At 38.7% G+C, this 18,204-nt stretch overlaps 3 protein-coding genes across 4 annotated transcripts in view; 2 read left to right on the top strand and 1 right to left on the bottom strand.

The window, feature by feature from the left end:
* Positions 1 to 3,449, top strand: part of LOC308078002 (scavenger receptor class F member 2-like) — an 8,354-nt gene extending 4,905 nt beyond the window's left edge. The window contains exons 10-11 of the mRNA XM_080419035.1: positions 63 to 212; positions 1,673 to 3,449. Of these exons, the coding sequence (XP_080275161.1) occupies positions 63 to 212; positions 1,673 to 2,721 (1,199 nt within the window). The 3' untranslated portion in view covers positions 2,722 to 3,449. The remainder of the gene's footprint in view (positions 1 to 62; positions 213 to 1,672) is intronic.
* Positions 3,450 to 7,264: 3,815 nt separating this feature from the next.
* uqcr10 (ubiquinol-cytochrome c reductase, complex III subunit X) lies at positions 7,265 to 8,578 on the bottom strand. Its single transcript, XM_080419493.1, has 2 exons — positions 8,407 to 8,578; positions 7,265 to 7,597 (listed from the first exon to the last, which is right to left on the bottom strand). Exons 1-2 carry the CDS (start codon positions 8,545 to 8,547, stop codon positions 7,547 to 7,549), a joined length of 192 nt encoding a protein of 63 aa, XP_080275619.1. The 5' UTR covers positions 8,548 to 8,578; the 3' UTR covers positions 7,265 to 7,546.
* A 497-nt stretch (positions 8,579 to 9,075) lies between these two features.
* Positions 9,076 to 16,230, top strand: zmat5 (zinc finger, matrin-type 5). Of its 2 annotated transcripts, none has more exons than XM_080418619.1 (6): positions 9,076 to 9,210; positions 11,880 to 12,051; positions 13,177 to 13,239; positions 13,334 to 13,414; positions 13,788 to 13,896; positions 14,480 to 16,230. In XM_080418619.1, the coding sequence occupies exons 2-6, from the start codon at positions 11,925 to 11,927 to the stop codon at positions 14,625 to 14,627; spliced, it is 528 nt and encodes a 175-aa protein (XP_080274745.1). In that variant the 5' UTR covers positions 9,076 to 9,210; positions 11,880 to 11,924; the 3' UTR covers positions 14,628 to 16,230. The 2 variants fall into 2 exon arrangements, with proteins under 2 accessions (XP_080274745.1, XP_080274744.1); XM_080418618.1 differs by having other exon boundaries at positions 9,083 to 9,215.
* Positions 16,231 to 18,204: the final 1,974 nt, after the last annotated feature.

Here is an 18,204-nt window from a genome sequence, read left to right as displayed (position 1 = left end):
CACTGCTGTTTATGAAACTGCTAAAGGTATGTTAACATGTATCTGTACTGGTTATTCTCCAGTGTCACACCGTGACCCTGAAAACACCTTTGACTGCAGCTTCATTGAGCCCCCATCTGTGGTGGAAACATCTCCATCTTCATCTCCAAGAGGTTCATACTCTTCTTCAGCAGAGACTACAGACGACCGCCCTGTTCACACCGTTCCTGATGGTGAGTGAAGGAGGATTAACTACTTACTGTAAGCCATATATACTTCATCGTATGACGAATAGCAAAAAAAATAGCCCACAACGCATCGCATTATGAGCTTGTATATCCGCTATTCTTTTTTAAAGTAACATTTTAAATATATTTTTTGAAAAAAAAAATTTTGTTGAAAATGTTTGAAATCATTTGAAACTTTTTGGCTATAATCACATGCCCAAAATAGGGATGCCAGGTTGAAAGTGGCTAGCCCATGCTCCCATGATGACTTTACTTTTACAACCTTACTCTGGTAACTAGAACAGATTCATGGTTTCTGAAACTAGGTTTGTTTGAGATATTCCAAATGATAATTTGGACATTATGACCTAATTAAAATTAGGTCTAAACAAATGCAGAACTAGTCATATCCTGTCGTCATTCGTCAAAGGAACGGAAAGAATTCATGACCTGAAAACTATCTCTGGATCTCTGGAATTGCACAGGATGTTAGTGCTTACAAGCAATGATCTTTGTTCCATCTGGTACCATCTTATCTAAGATGCCACAGTACTTGAGGTTCTTACAGAAGTAATGATACTTTAAATATTTATATATTTTGTCAGGCAAATAAACTTGGTTTTGAACTAACTAAACTCTGTTGCAGAGGTCTTAGTCTTGGCATGACCTAATCTGTATGGAGCAAAGTTACACCCTTCAAAATGAGGAGATTAGCAATAGAAGAAATGCATTAGTAGGAGGAAGTGGTAAGATGTGCCAAATCAGTTTATTGGGCGCAGCAGGGACAGTTGAAATAGCAGAGCAATTGAAAACAGAGAGGAAGAAGTCCTTCCACCAGCCCAAAACCTCAAACAGGCAAGTTGATAGGCCCACATATTGTCCTCATATCATCCGAGCTGCATTTGGAAAAATATCAGTCAAAGTGTGTGATTATATGATTATGACTATGATTGAGAATAAACGCACAATTTCACATGTAACAGTATATCCTGCTTTGACTCTGACACTGTCTGTTCCTTTGGATTACTGACTTTTACTTGACACTTCTACCATAGAACCTTGAGAGATGCTTGTTGAGGATAACCGCTGAGAGACTAATATTCACTCTTATAAACGCACGCCATATTCATTCTCATGTTCACTGTTGATAGTCTATCCATTCATATATTCATTGGCAAGAGATGTATATTCATTCATAGAAATATGTACTAAATGTAATATACTGTAGGTTAGTGAAAAAAATGTTAAGTTAAGTTACGCACAGTGGTTCTGTGGTGCTGAAATTGACTATTGAAATTGAGCCTTCTTGAGAAGGCAATGGCCTAATTTAACAAAATGTGTAATGAGGGTACCAACTTGATAATCACAAGCACACATGTATGTACAGTAATAGCTTTATATTTGTAGATTTGTATATCTATTGGAAAAAGTCTATAAAACAAATTCTATTATTTTTTCGTCCTTAGAAAATGAAGAAAATAAACGAGATAGGCTCAACACAACAGAGACTACAGTGTTAGAGGATGATGGTGGAATCTCTGAAGTGGAAACCTTGCCTGATGACATAGATACAGTTGAACCAACCTTTGTCAACCCCAATGAGCTTTCCTGTCAGAAAGCATCTGAGAGTGAAGCATCCTGCAGTGGATCAGAGTCCACCAGCAGCAGGTCACAGCCCTCGGTTCCTCAACCGTTTAGTAATGATCAAGACACGGAGAGCAACGATAAAGAACGGGGGAAATCTAAACCTGCAGCGAGGGTCAAACCACGGCCACCAGACCCATCCACAAAGCCCAAGGTGTCTTGGATCCATAGATCCAGGGAATCCAATCCGGATAAGACAGCTCAGGTAGAGACAATTATACATGAAACAAAGAGCTCCAGAAAGAAAACCAACAAACAACAATCTGTAGGTCCTCTGGAGACAACTGCTACAGATGATGCTTCCCCAACCACAGCAAATATGACCTCTAGACACATACTGCCATTGGAACACATTAACGGGGCAGTGCAAAATGTTCTCAGACATATAAGCAACTTTCGTTCTGACAGGAAAGCCACCATTAGCAATGATTCTGTACCAGAGAGCCCTTGCTCATTGAATAGGGACGTGATCCAACCACACATTAACTCAGAGGCAGTATCCCTGCTGACTGCTCAGCTGAAAGAAAAAACTCAGAGTCTAAACAAAAGTGAAAGCGACATCTGGGAAGAAAGCAGTCAATCTCACCTTCACATCGAGAAAAAGAAGCCAATTCCACCGGCGGAGAACACGAATGAATCAGTCACAAGTCCCCAGCATGGAGCTGGCAGCTTACCAGCAGCAGATGTGCCAAACAAAGAAGCCAGAAATATTGAGGAAGAGGATTCAGGAGGATCCAAAAAGGGAGATGTCACCCCCAAAAAGACTGCCATTAAAAAACCTCCAAGGAAGAAATGTCAAGAAGGACATATAGACCCCAAAATGAGGAAAGGGAAGAAAATTGCAATAATGCCCCCTCCGTCTGACAATTAAGTTATTCTTATATTTCACATTGACCATTTGAATATTGTGTATTGAGAGACCAGAATCAGTGAATACATTTGGAGGTGGGAGGCATGTCCTTTATGAAATACTATGCATTACTTTAGTAAGTTAGTAAATGGAAAGTAAGTGCAGTGCATTCATTGTTTTTGTTGGATCTTATAGCAAATAGATCTGTATGAAATAAAGGTACATCTATTGACAGTATATACAACATTATGTTATGGAAAGATCAATAAACATTTTGTGTAACAGTAACACGTGGCTAGGAATATTTATATTTTTACAATATATATTTTGTTTAGCATAGAGCCATATTGAAATAAAGAAATTGAGGCAGATAATGTATTGCAGTAACATTTTTGTGTGGCATATTATACTGACTTTTGCGGCTTGGTTCTACAGGAGGCTAGCCGTCTACGAGAGGGTCTCTACGTCTGTCTGTGTATCTGGAGCTAATCTTGTAAACCGCTGCATCTGTCATGGCCAAACCTTCTATGCACACTACCAATTGGCCACAGAAGTACTTCGACAAATTTTGTTCTTCAGATTTTATACTTTTTGAGATATTTTACTTTCATTTTATCATGGAAACCAAATGTGTTCCGATCGGAACGTCATAGACGACTGACATAAATGACTGGCATCACAGACTGTCCACATTAAGTCTGAGTTCTACATTGATATTACTAAGACATCTTTGAATATAATTTCAAAATATTTTTTTATTATCCACTCTTATCCAAAGAAACATTTGTAAATGTGTCAAATGGTAATATGTTTATTGCAACCAATTAATCAAATGTCAAGAAATCTGCCACCTTCTCCCGTTCGCCATTATGCATATAACTCTGTTGCAGCCACTGTGCTTTAACCAGCACTATGGAGTCACCACAGGGAGGGGAATCAAGCAGACAAGAGGGCTTTTCATGGTAGAACAGTCTGGGAACTGTGTTGAGGACTCTGTGGCTGACATGTGTGCTGCAGTTGTGTCAGGGTTTTATGTGTTTGGGGGTCAGTGGAAAAACCGAAAGATCATATTGTGTTTAATTGAATCCAGACTTCTGCTGCAGCTGGCTGTGCTGCATCCACACTTGCATCTCTCATTCAGCTCTCAAAGCTGCAATCTGGAACTTATTTTAATGAAGACATTTTTATTCTAACCAATGTGTATGGTACATAACTAGCACATCTACGGTGGTTCTTTCATTGAGAAATGTAGACCCTGTCGGGTAATAGACACCGGGTTGACAATAGCCCTGCCTGAAGCTTATAAGCCCAATATCTCCCATGGGCAAGGGAGGATTCCCTCTTGACTTGAGATGTTTGGTCTCTTATGTGGGAGTCCTGATTCGATTCCTGGGTGAGTTGCAAAATACCTCTTTCCTTTTGGGAGAGGACATAAAACTTATGTTATGGAATCTAGCTTTAAATATGATAGAGGGTAATCAAGGTCACAGGAATCTATTATTTTAACATTTCATAACTGGTTTTCAATGAAAAGATGAGCAAAACTTTAATACTTCAAAGATCATCAAAATGAGATTTAATTTCCCCACAAGCCATAATGCACTGATGGTCCAAGAAAGTTTCAGCTTTTGTTTGTTTCAGGGTTGTTGTAATAGCAGCTACTGTGTACAGGGACGTACTAAGATAGATAACTGCCGTCCTTCACACTGACAGTTTACACGTTTTTCCTACCTTGTCCATGACTAATTGCCAGCCGTCACTGAATAACTGCCAGTTCAATCTTGTCCCTGAAAATTCATGGGAGAGGTTTCCATAGTGACTCTCAAAAGCATCTACATCTGGTTGCCATTATATTTTGTGTGCCTGTGTGTGTGGAGGAAAGAGGAAGGGGGGTTAAGACAAGTAAGGGGAAAAAGCATGTTTTCTGCAGATAGAAGCAGAAAAACATGTGTGGGTTGTGTGTAAACCTAGTCACAATGACCCAATTTATGTAACGTAAACAAACAAAAAACACTTGAGAAGTTATTAATATAGTTCCACATTGTATCAACCCATGTTACCTTTTCAGCTATTATATGTTTCATTCACAATTTTCTTAAACCTAAACTAAACAAATAAAATGCCAGCCATTTAGATGTTTACAGCTATTGCGAGAAAAACATTTTGTTCATTACCCTTTGGACTGGATAGGAATGGAAAATGCTGTCATGATTTAGTAATTAGAAACATGTCTTCAGCCATAAGGAACATATAATTTAGTTAGACACAAAAGCCAAATAAAAGGTAACAATCTAACTTTGATTGTGCATTGCACAATGTGTTTGTTATGCCACATAACCAGAAAGAAAACATCATTCCATTTAAGAATTCACATTACAGGGAAACACAAGGACTAGGAGGCCGACCACTCATTTTGTGAACATAGTCAAACATTCAACCATATAACCGATTGGAACATATTTGTATGATTAATTACAGCCTGTTGCCTGTAGCTGCATCATTTCTATTTGGAGAATGACTCCAGACTGAGGACAATATCTAAACCTCTTTTATTCTGGTTTCTGTTTACATCATGCTGCAAGCTTGTGTGTATGAGGCTCAACAGCTGGTGGATAAGCAGATCAGTGAGGCCTTAAGACAATTACAATCCTGTTTTGACTGCACAAAATGCAGTGTTTTCAGAGAAGTGACTAGCTTAGATGAATCTGATATAAGGACAAGTCCTGGCTATTTACTGTATACGGTCAATGGTAGTGGTTGAGCACCTTTGTCAAAAGAGGCCGAGAGGAGTGCTAAGGAAAGCCAAACTACACATTGAATTGAGTCAAATTAGGTTCCTGGACACCAAAATGTCCCAGGACATTAAGTGAGTGGCCAACATGGTCTTGTTGTCGTCACCTTCTTCACAATCGTGTGGTTTGTGTCAGCCACAATAAGTTGTTTCACAATACTGAATACGAAGAATGATACTATTCTGATAGAAGTATGTCTAATTCAATTGAATGACAGGGATTGATTACGTCGGCAAAACCAAAGTGAAAAAACACTGATGGCTGACTATAGATTTTATATCCCAATGATTTTGTTTTCCTTTACTTGAATAAACCACACAGTCAATTATACTTTGATCAATGGGGTGTGAAAATTATTGACACCATGGTGTGTGTATATTATTGATGCCTTATTTCATCTCAGATTCTGTGGTAGCTTTTGCTTAATAGGAGAGGAAGCTAAACCAGATCTACGGGCTCTGAACCCACGTGTCCCTCAAATAAACTATAGTTTATATGATCGCTGTTGGTCGGAAACCTTGTATGGTGTTGTGAGCTTGTATTTGGCTGCAGACCCCCATCTGAAAATGTTGAGCCAGGGACATCCAGAAGCAAAGATTTGAGTTAAAAAATATACAAATATTCAAAGATTTGCACGAATCTCATGGTGTGGCACTAAGTGACATGCTAAAGGCTTGTATATCTGCTATTTTTGAATAGCCAACGTATAAAATAAGGTTAAAATGATTGTGACACTATTAACTAATTTTGCTGGGGACCCCCTGGTACCGCAAGGACCCCTGGGGGTCCCCGGACCCCACTTTGAGAACCACTGATGTAGGGCATTAATTTACACACAAAAAAAACAAACATTACAAGTTGAAATATGGAGATACAAGGTTTCTACCCGACAGCAATTCAAAGTGTCTCCACTCCTTCAGACTTTCTCCTGTATTTGGTCACCCCAAAAGACAATTTAACATGCTACTCTTGGTGCCATTTCATTAACATTTGGACTACAAATGTGACATAACAGCAATCTGCATCCTGTGTGGATATAGTAACCTAGTATTTTGCATAATTGGGGATGCATTTACTGCCAACTGTAAATTTAATCTGGTTAAACAAATGTGGACACAATTAGGCACATTGCCCCAGTTTAAAAGGAGAGAATGCGACCCTTTTGTGTTTTTGCTATATTTTATATAATAACAATCCGTTATTAAATATGAATTAGAGTGATCAAAGTGCTTGCTCATTTGATTTTGCTATTTGTCTCATCTGTTTAAGAAAGTAGGTAGCTGATATATTGCACTTTTACCTTAGTGCTAGGTATACTCTTGGTTGCTTGTTTTAGAAGAAAATGCACTTAAGACTTCTGGTGATTAGTAGTTTCGTTCCCTACCTATGTTGAATGCACTTATTGTAAGTTGCTTTGGATAAAAGCGTCTGCTAAATGACTGTAATGTAAAATCAAAGTGGACTTCAAAATAACTGCCCTGTTGAGACATAACTCCATCTACTGGTAGGCTTCTAAAACTGCTTGATAATCATTCAAGTCCTGTTGACACCGAGCCAGGTCAGTTAAGGTGACTCCTGGCATCAATGGTATTACAAATTATAACAGTTATATTTTGAACTATCGACTCTTTGTGAGCCATCATACTGGAATACACATTTTGCACAACTGTATAAGCAAGCAGAAAGCATTAGATACAGTGGTAAATGAAGCAGTGAGAAAGTGAGAAAGTCATTATGTAAAACGACCACTAAAATTAAAACCTTGAGATCTGTGACATTTACACATCGTTTAATTTAAACAGTAGACAATTTACAAGTTAGGAGGAAAGTTGGGCGTGACAAACATTGGCATGGAGGAAAAACGACAGGAATCATCCCTCCATGTCCATGATATTCTGACCAGTCTGTAACTCCCATGGGATGTCTGGTAGCATGGTGTTAGATTAGAACATTTATCCCCCAAACGATTCAGGTGTGGCATCCAGGAAAAACTGGACATCTCAGGTGACAACCTGCTTCATTTCTGCCGCAAAACCAACCAGGCCACATCCCATTTATTCGTCCTCCTTTTCCTCATAGTTGTGTTTGATGTGTTTCCAGAGTTTCTGCAGATAAAGGGAGAGCTGAATCAATGACATTGTTTTATAACACAACGGACAACAGGTTAGAACTTACATCATCAGTAGCCCTGGATCAAGACTATCATGGATCAATTTTGACGTTTGTATATCGCTCTGGTCCAGAGCGGGTGCTATTCCCCATGGACTGAACATTCCACTACTGTTTTCAGTAAAAAGAAAGAAAACTATTTCGCTACTCATCGAAACAAAGGCTGTTTTGTGTTGTTGTGTTTGGGCAGAAAAGAAAAATATATCCGCCAGACGGAAACTATTTTAATTACTCACCCACGCCTTCTACAGATCTGGTCAAGGTGAGTAAATAACATAATTTCCGTCTGGCGGACATATTGTATGCCCCGAAAGTGTATCATACAGAGAAGGTGGGGTCTTGAGACGTTTGCCACCCTGGAGAATAGACTTCCAACAACACAAAACAGCCTTTATTTCGATGAGTAGCGAAATAGTTTCCTTTCTTTTTTGTAAACTAAAGTTGGAGACCTCGCACAGCAGTGGAATTTTTTGTCCATGGGAATAGCACCAGCTCCTAACAGAGCGTTAGAGAGAACTCGCTAACCTAACGATCTGGACCAGAGCTACATATCATCATAGATATGAAAGCTAAAGTCAGACGCGATCAAATACATCTACGATAGTCTTCATCCAAGGCTAGATGATAAGCAGCGGCCAGCATCAGCCGCCCAATGCAATCTAGCCTAGCATGCTGCTAACGGTTAGCTCGTCCTCTATTAGAAGGTCAGGACACAGTGAGATGTGTTCTTTCCTTAATCTCTTACCCCCCGGTTCATCTGCTCAAAGATCGCGTCTCCTCCCTGGTCAAACATCCTCTCGAAGAAGATAGCGCCGACCATGATGGTCACGGCGAAGGTGGATGTCCTCCTGAAGAGCAGGTTGTAGACGGACTTGGCCAGCGTCATGTTGTTGGATTGGAGAGACGTTTGGGTTTGGAAGAGGGCGGAAGTGAGAGAGAAACTGACGTGACTACTTCCTTGAGCTGTTGCGCAGTGTGGTGTAAAGTAACTGAGTATATTTACTCAAGTACTGTACTTAAGTACAATTTTGAGGTCGTTTTTTACTTTACTGGAGTATTTCCAGTATTTTCAATACTTTTACTTCTACTCCACTACATCTCAGATACAAATATTGTATTATTATTTTTACTCCACTACAACTATTTGAAAACTTTAGTTACTAGTTATTTTGTAGATTTAGATTATTATTATTACAAAAAGGCATTAACCACTTCAACTCTATATACATTTCGGCCATTTGAAAATAGCCGATCTACAAGCTCACAATGCGCTTGTAGCTTGTAGATCTGCTATTTTCAAAATATTTTTTATACATTACTGGTCTAGTGCTCCACACTCCAGTCCAGTCCAGTTGGTGGCGGTAATGATGGTTCGCCTACCGGAAATAACCCCCAAAGAAGAAGAAGAAGAAGAAGAAGAAGGAAATAAACAACAAGGAGCGTGCCGTGTAACTATTTACGTTTGTAGAGTAACATTAATACAAAGATAAAACGATAGGTTTGTAATTTGACCATCTGATGTGGAACCGCAGAACTTGGACGCTTGTTGGTAAGGTAACTAATGTTATTATTACTTTACAATATATCCAATGAATACGCGCACACCCAGGACACACTTTTAGTATCTTTATCGTCGGTGTGAGTTTTTTCTCTCTCGCTTCATTGTTCGGTTCCTCCAAAATTACTAACGTTTCGCTGCTTCAATTGTAAGCACCCTACAGCAGTGGTTCTCAAACTTTTCTGTCTCAAGGACCCCCAAAATGATATGTATTTGCCCGCAGGGACAGGGACCCCCAGATGCAAAGATTTGAGTTACAAATGTTCGCTTTAAAAATATATATATTCAAAGATTTGCGCAAATGTTCAACATTTTTCAAAAATAGCAGATCTACAAGCTCATAGCGCGGCACCAGCTTGTATATCTGCTATTTTTGAATAGCTAAAGTATAAAAGGCTGATTGATTGATTGATGTACTTTATTTAGTAAGACATGAGAACATCGGTACATACATGGAAGTACAAATTCACAATAAAAGGTCTACTAAACTGGGAGACTCATTAAGCACTAAGCTTGTTTAAGATGAGATCCCCATGCACACACATCATGATGAAGTGGTTAAAACTATTGTGATGCTATATTAACACATTTAGCTGGACCCCCAAGGACCCCTGGGGGTCCCCGGACCCCACTTTGAGAACCAATGCCCTACAGCCTACACTTGTACCTGTTCGAGGGAGGGACAAATAAACCCCCCCTTGATACTTTTCATTCTTGATGCACAGGATCCTTTACTATTAAATAAATGTAGTGGGTTTCTGATTTATTTTCGGCTGCAGTGGCTGCACTGCACATAGGCCTACACCAGTCTTGACCAGTATGCTATGGCAGTGGTGTAAAGTAACTAAGTACATTTAATCAAGCACTGTACTTAAGTACAATTTGGAGGTATCTTTTACTTTACTGGAGTATTTTTCAATGATTTTACTTCTACTCCACTACATCTGAGGCAAATATTATACTTTTACTCCACTACAATTATTTGAAAACTTTAGTTATTAGTTACTTTGTAGATTTTGATGATCTACAAGCTCACAATGCATCGTGATGCGACGCATTGTGAGCTTGTAGATCGGCTATTTTCAAAAGATTTGTATACATTTGAAAACTTCTGTATAATGGTAGCCCTAGAATGTCTGTGATCTTACATACATTTCATGTATTCTAAATACACAGTCATAGATCACCCTCGCCGACGCGCTGTGTAGTCACGATCTGTGCGGCCGTAAAAGTGCTCTAAACTCACCCAATAATTAATTCCTAAGACTTGGAGTCAGATATTGTCCTCTAGTTTCATATCCATTTGAAAGTTCTGCCAGCTGCACACGGACGACTTTCTGTACGGGCGAGGGGCCCGGAATGAGTGCAGGATTGAATATATCTAAACTTCCTTTTGGAAGCACAAATGTTTGGGACACACAATTGGCAGGTGATGTGACTCATTACCCCGCACCAATCACAAGCACCTGTCAATTGTGTGCCCCATTCGTTTGTGCTTCCCTGTGTCAATTTGTTATGACGTTTGTGATGACAAGAGGATGTTTGGGTAAATTCGGTCCTTCACTCAAGTCGTGCCCCTAGCCGTACAGAAAGTCTTCCGTGTGCAGCTTGTGGAAAAGTGGAGATATTTGACTAAACACACGTTTTCTGGCAGAACTTTCAAATGGATATGAAACTAGAGGACAATATCTGACTCCAAGTCTTAGGAATTAATTATTGGGTGAGTACAGACGGAGTTTAGAGCACTTTTACGGCCACGCAGATCGTGACTACACAGCGCGTCGGCGAGGGTGATCTATGACTGTGTATTTGGAATACATGAAATGTATGTAAGATCACAGACATTCTAGGGGTAGTATAATGGGTACTTTTACTTAAGGTACTTTAAGTACATTTTGATACCAATACTTTTGTACTTTTCCTCAAGTAAATTTTGAATTCCGGACTTTTACTTGTAACAGAGTATTTCTACATTGCAGTTTTGATACTTTTACATAAGTAAGAAATGTGAGTACTTTTCCCACCACTGCTATATGGTGTGTGTGTTTTTCCAAGCTTGTGCATGAAGATGCACAACAAGCATGGGGAAATGTGTTTGGGAACATGGATATTGCAAGTTGTATTTGTGATATAAATGTATAATACAACCTTTATATCACAAACATTCTGTGGCAATGCATTCATGTATGAAGCCACCACCACCAGGAATACAGCATATAACTGTGCAAGACGGGTTGCACTGGTATTATTTAGGAAGGAAAACATTAAAACGGCATAATAAATGGAATTACAAATTACATTATAACGTGTCCAGAACGAAGCAAATACGACAATATTCTGTTATAAAACATAAACATATAAATACAGATAAATGAATAAAGTATGAATCGGGATCTGGATTCTCTGGTATGAATGCTCCATGTCTTAGCTTCTTATTTTAATGTATTTAATCAGTGATGTCATAATAATAATAATACAACAAATAATAATACTGGATGCACAACAACCGAATCGGACAACATTGGACATGATCTCACTTACAATTTTAATAGATTTAATCGCTGAATTTTCTAATTAAAAGTTTGTTTCTTTTTCCTCAGCTCAGCATGTGCTTATGACTTCATTAACTACTAGGTAATCTATTGTTTATTGTGTTTCAGGGAAGTGAAAGCTGAGAACTGTGGCCTAAACACGAAACTTGAGCCATGGGGAGGCGCTATTACTGTGACTACTGTGACCGCTCTTTTCAGGACAACATGCATAATAGGAAAAAACATCTGAATGGTGTTCAGCACCACAGATCTAAAAAGGCTTGGTTTGACCATTTTAGAGGTAAGGCTTGCTTTTGGCTGTGAGACTGCTACAGTTTGTCAGTTTAACATCAACTGGAAGTGGTTACATACAGACTAATTTATTTAGATGACACATGCTTTCTGCATCCAAATCTGGCATTCCAAATGAGAAGGCTGACTCGAGATCCAGAATAGATGGGAAGTTTGAACGTAACAATAAAGGTGTACTCAGTAGAGTAAATCTCTGTCATGAGGCATGCTCTAACTCAGTGGTTCTCAAAGTGGGGTCCCGGGACCCTCAGGGTTCCTTGAGGGGGTTCCAAATGGAAACAAATAATGGTCCCTTACTGCTTACGAGTCCATTTGGTTCCATTTGTTTACTCTCAGAGTTATGGGGTTCCTTGAAATTAAAAAGTTTGAGAACCACTGCTCCAACTCCAATCTTTCGAACTGTCTGGTGCATGTGATGACAATGTTTTGGGGTTGTGTGTGTGTATGAAAAGGCATGAGGCAATGTGGGAAGGGATGTAATAAAGGTCTGTTATTGCATCATTACAGTGCAACCAGAGTGACAGGCTGAGTGGAGACAAATCTTTGGACATTGAAAACATTGAAAAGTAGTGTGGCATGTTGTCATCACTAGGACAAACATGATTACAATGTTATAGCCTGAAGGCTAATTCATAGTTCAGACGTTGCATGCACGGACCAGAATCCACTGGGAAATAATTCAGTTGTGGACCTCAGCATACAATGTTTGCGACCGGGCATACAGTACCTAGTGTTCACGTACCGACATGGCTCGGCATGAAACTGTTTCACATCGACGTCCATGCACACAGTGAAAAGCTGTTTCAGTCTTTAGACTTGTCAAATATAATGAGGCTTGCTTGATTTTAACAGTAGGACAGTAAAATGTATTGATATGTAATAAAATGTATTTGTCAACACAATATGGAAAATATTCCTTTTGCAAATGGGAAAAGTTGGAAATTGATTGAGATCATGTTGAAACCATAGTCCTATCATGACTGGACTATGGAAAGGCAAATGACTGCGGACGGTCCCCTTGAAGATGGTAGAGAGCGCAAGGTGGAGGGTAGTTTATAGGAATCTCTACTTATTGGAATTAATTAAACCTAATTTTGCACTTTCTCTTGTGTAGACTACACAGCCATTCTGGACGATGAGAAAGCCAAGAAACCGTGCAGGAAGTTTCTCCAGACAGGTATAACAATTAACTACTGCATTCCATCAAGAAATAGAAAACTTTATTATATAGCGGTGCTTAATATTCTACATTTTCTTTGTGTTTGCTTTAGGAAATTGTGGTTTTGGCCCCAACTGCAGATTTTCTCATATGTCAGAAGATGAAATGGAAAACCTTAAAAGGCAAATTGAAGGTGAGCTGTGACCACAAGATGGTGCTATCTACTACATTGCTCTGTACACAAAGCCGTTACAGCACCTAAAATCCTGAGAGTATATCACATCATAGCTTTAATGGATAATTACGTTTTCATTCATTTTCAATAGTTTCATAGTCAGCAAAAAAAAATGTTTAAATGATTAATGACGCGCAGCTTATCCAGTACATACAGCACCAGTGTCAAATAGTCTTGAGTTCTACAGTAGTGTATAACTACTGTAGAATTGTTGAATTGAATTGTATAACACTACAGCATTTAGATTTCTTCATTAATAGGCTGTACTGCTCAACACGTTCAAGATGAGAGTTAATTAGCTGTAAGAAAGCAGTGATTTTGTTATTTTCAGTTGAAAGGCAACATAATGAGGACCCTGCAGACAAAAAATCCCCTGGGTGGCGTGTAGAGAACTGGCTCATCAGGAGAGAGAAGAAAAGACCTGCCAACGACAGTGGAAGGTGTGAATGTCCATTATGCACTAAGCACTTCATCATGCATGGATATATTTACTCTTGAACTACGACTGCACAGTTATTCAGGAATAATCGTAAATGACGATTTTATGCTCCACAATTATGTGATCCTGAAACATGGCAATTCATTCAAACACATCTAGTCAGTTGTTGCACCTCCTTACCAAAGTGTATTATAGACAGAGCATTTCACAACCCATCTACATAGAGGAACCATAGAGGAACAATTAAATTGAATTACTTTTTTAATTGTTATTACAAAGAATGTACAAAAATGAATAAAATAAAATGTATTTTGTCACCAAACAATTACAATAATCATGATCTGGGTGGCAATATTTATTAGCCACTCAAGCCCTATATACTTTGGTCTTTCGCTATTTTCTTTTAAAGAAAATGTTGATTTTTTTTTTGGGAAGTCTTTGAAATTGTTGAAAGTGTCAATACTGACATGCCCAAAATAGGGACACAAGGTTGAAAGGTTAGGATTATCATTTTAGCAATAATCATGCAGCCCTACTATAAACCATAATAACCATCTTTTTTTTTTTTTTTTTTATCTCTACAGAGTTGAAAAAGATGATGAAAGTAGTGAAGAAAACCAAACAGAATGTGATATTCCACCACAGCTCCTCTCCATTCCTGACCTCCCACCTTCACTGATGCCTCCTCCTCCAGGTGGATGGAGAGTCAAAATAGACACTGAATGGGGTTAAAAGAGGATTCATTACCCTAAATAGATAGTTTTTAAGTATCAGGGTGTTAGTCGTTCAGAGCGGCCGTCTGGGAACAACGTATTAAACCGTATCTTCTATCTACACACACTTACACTTGAATAATTTATTTATGTCCACATTAATACAAGAAATAAAGTCAAAGTGCAGTCAGTTAATGTGGTTGTCAGTTACGATCAATGTATATCTGAGACTATCAACCTCATTGTTGCATCCACACAAGATTGTAACAGTGACATCACAAACAATATAAATTCATGGGTATAAAAAAAATCCAACACCATCACTTACCAATGGTAGCAGATGCTGATCAATATCTTGCTAACTGCTTGGCCCTTCTCTTAGGCCAGCCATCTGAAGACCTATTACAACTAACTTGTTAACATGACCCAGGCTGACTAATTTAAAAAACAAAACGTTTACACCTGTAGCATAGCTGTGAAATAGTCTACACACCAACTTACATTTCACCATCTTGGTTAAAAAGGCAAGAGGCTGTAGTCAAAAGTACAGCTGACCTCCAGGACGAACATTTTTGTTAACAATAACATCAGGGGCGTTAGCTGTAATATTAGAGAACACTTCTGAGTCATCACTACACAGGCTACACGTGCTCTGCTTTACAATAGAGTGCTTATAATGCCTATTGGAAGACCTGGAAGTGGACGAGATATCTTTTTATATCAGATCCCCTATTCTGTCATGTCTATACAGTGTATATATATGTAAAGCCCCCTGTATGTATGGAAACCATTTAAGATGTGAGACATCTTAAATGGTATATCTGATTAGAACCGTGGTGTTTACGGTGCGGAGCATGACTGTCGGGAAGCCAGATGGAAAGATTAAGCCTAGTTGGTAGAACCTGTAGTCTTCCTTTTATAGTGAAGGTAACAATGCTCTCATCACTTTAAACACCGCATGGGAGACAGGGTGTTCTGCTGCAGGGAGGTATGCCAGCTTCCCTTCCATTTCCAACTCAGTCCAGTGATGTTTTTGCCTCTGTTGTTGTGCCCTCAAAGAGGTGAAGTCTGGCATTTGTTAGTGGAAGTTTGTGTTCCATTAAAAGTTGCTCTCACAGAGATATTGGGTTCAGTTATAACTTCAGAAGAGGCTCTGAGATATCCACTGCCTCAAAGTCAGACCCTACCCAGTCGAGGCTAACTTTTACCCGCTATAAAGGTCGTTCAAGTCAGGCCAGTCTGACCACACCAAAGCCAGGGGAGTGACTGTCCAGCTTTTCTCTGAGTTTCAATTTAGAGTGACTTTCCAGCTTTCCACTGAGTTTCAATCTAAAGCCTGGGATCCGACTCACAAGCCAAGGGGACCTTGCGCCTCTGTGGATCTAAAAACGGAGAAGCTCCAACAAGTTCTCTGACATATTTGTCATCAGAACGTTTGTTTAATACGTATGTACATTGGAGAAAAACTTGTGCTGTACTTGGCCAGTGCAATTTGTCTGATCGCCTCTAATTTGGTGGTAGGAGTGATGCATTAAATCAATGTCCAATTAACAGACAAGACAGACGGACACCTTTTAGTTGTGTACACGTCATGAAATAAAAATGTATTTTGTCTCACAATATCTTGGATTTTTGTTGTATTATTCCGAGTTTGTTTCATAATGATGCCATTTACTTTACACAACAGGTAGAGAGCACCTGCATGGTTCCTAGACTCCTTTATCAACATAATCATCTCCTTGTGATTGTGATTATCAGCTAACATTTTACTGGTGTGTGTGTGTGTTTGTGTGGCATTGAATTGGTTTATAGGGTTTCGTTAGTTGTGAACTCATGAAATTATTATACAATATTGTTTAGATTTTTGTAGGAATTATTCCAAGGTTTTATAATAAATTTACTTGACACAACAGGCAGAGCAACTGCATGGAAGCAGTTATTCTGGTGCTCACTTGGCATCCAATGGGATGTGCAGAAAAACAATAAATAATTTTCATGATATTCCCCACTCAGAGAAACAATTATGCACCAATTAGTGACTTAACTCAGTGGACCATGCTCCCCCCTGATGGATAATTATTTGATATGCATCTTCTAGTAAACAATGTGGGGCTTTACAAACAAAATATAATTTGTGAATAATATGCATGTGTGGTTAAATGATTCTCCAGAGATAGCGCATGGGCAAAGATTGCCAGCTTGGATATTCTGGGATCACTTCAATTGAATAAAGGTACCCGATGTAAAATAATTGTTAACATTTTGGAGGAATTACATGTTTTTATGTTTCTATTGCTCATGGTGAAGCTGCTCTTCCATTACCCTGTCCATTAGTATGCTGCTCACATTTTTGGTTCCATAATTGGTAGTATACTCACCGTCCTTCAGGTCTGCACTGCTCTCCTTCCTCGCTGCTCTTAAGACCTTCACCTCAACCAGTAACGAGTGGCTGTGCTGAGAGACAATGTGTTGAATTTACAGCCTGAACCACTTAAACCCTATAGGCCAACAGTGGGTCGGGACCCATGTTTTTTTTTTCTTTCTTTTTTTATCAAACATTTTACGAAATGTCAAATATTCATTCAACATAATTGCATAGATTTTCAAAATCAAAGAAATGTCATGAAAAAAAAAACATTTAAGAAGTAGTGAAAATAGAACTACAAGTTGTCACATCGCAACACATTATGAGCTTGTAGATCAGCTATTTCCACTATTTTTGGGTCCCGGGGAGACATGAAATTTCTCTTGGGTCCCGAGCTAAAAAAGTTTGGGAACCATTATAGGTTATACTTAATTGTCTGTTTGTTTGATTGATTGAATACTTTATGAACAGTTTGCAAATAGTACAGTGGTATGATTATGCAAAGATGCTAAAAGGATAACACAAAAAGCCCTAAGGATTTGTTTACGTCAAATAGTGAAAATGGCCCATCTACAAGCTCACAACCAGTTTTCGCTGAATATTTGCCTGTTATATGCTCAGAAATAGGGATGCAAGGGTTCATGTTGTGAGGGACAAAGGTGTGACTTTAATGCCATAAAGTCCAGCATTGCCCTTGAGAACCTTTGTTGTTGTAATGTGTAGAATCAATCCTATTTATTAGACTAGTCACTAGTGTGATAATGTATAGAATGAATCATATTGATTATGACTATTGTGATAATCTGGAATCGTGTTGATATCATAATGCAGCTATATCTATTACAAACCTAGTAGTAGCATCTACAATATCTAACAAATGAATTGACCCAAGGCAACTCGTTTTACAAATAATGAGATTTTTATCTCATGCTGCAATCATATCCAGACAAATTACTTGTTCTAAGGGGGGCGAATGTTATGAAAAAAATTATAATAAAAAAATAATATATATAGTATATATATACACGCACGCACACACACACACACACACACACACACACACACACACACACACACACACACACACACACACACACACACACACACAAATTAACCTCAATCTGAATAATATGATTTCTAGCACATATATATTTTACCAGCTGATCTACAAGCTCTTCTATAGCTTGTATTATCTGCTGTTTTTGAAAATGTTGAAAAAGTTTCCAATAAC

This window comes from Gymnoscopelus braueri (assembly GCF_963280865.1).
Source record: "Gymnoscopelus braueri genome assembly, chromosome: 22".
In the NCBI taxonomy this organism is placed as follows: Eukaryota; Metazoa; Chordata; class Actinopteri; order Myctophiformes; family Myctophidae; genus Gymnoscopelus; species Gymnoscopelus braueri.
This window is presented reverse-complemented; position numbering and strand designations above follow the sequence as displayed.

What these genes read in the sequence shown, in the direction of transcription:
- uqcr10 (XM_080419493.1), bottom strand. Translation starts at nt 8,547, where the DNA reads ATGACGCTGGCCAAGTCCGTCTACAACCTGCTCTTCAGGAGGACATCC. An exon ending in TTGAGCAGATGAACCGGGGG is followed by an intron (nt 7,598 to 8,406) that starts GTAAGAGATTAA and finishes CTTTATCTGCAG; the next exon opens with AAACTCTGGAAACACATCAA.
- zmat5 (XM_080418619.1), top strand. Translation starts at nt 11,925, where the DNA reads ATGGGGAGGCGCTATTACTGTGACTACTGTGACCGCTCTTTTCAGGAC. An exon ending in CAGGAAGTTTCTCCAGACAG is followed by an intron (nt 13,240 to 13,333) that starts GTATAACAATTA and finishes TGTTTGCTTTAG; the next exon opens with GAAATTGTGGTTTTGGCCCC. An exon ending in CCTTAAAAGGCAAATTGAAG is followed by an intron (nt 13,415 to 13,787) that starts GTGAGCTGTGAC and finishes TGTTATTTTCAG; the next exon opens with TTGAAAGGCAACATAATGAG.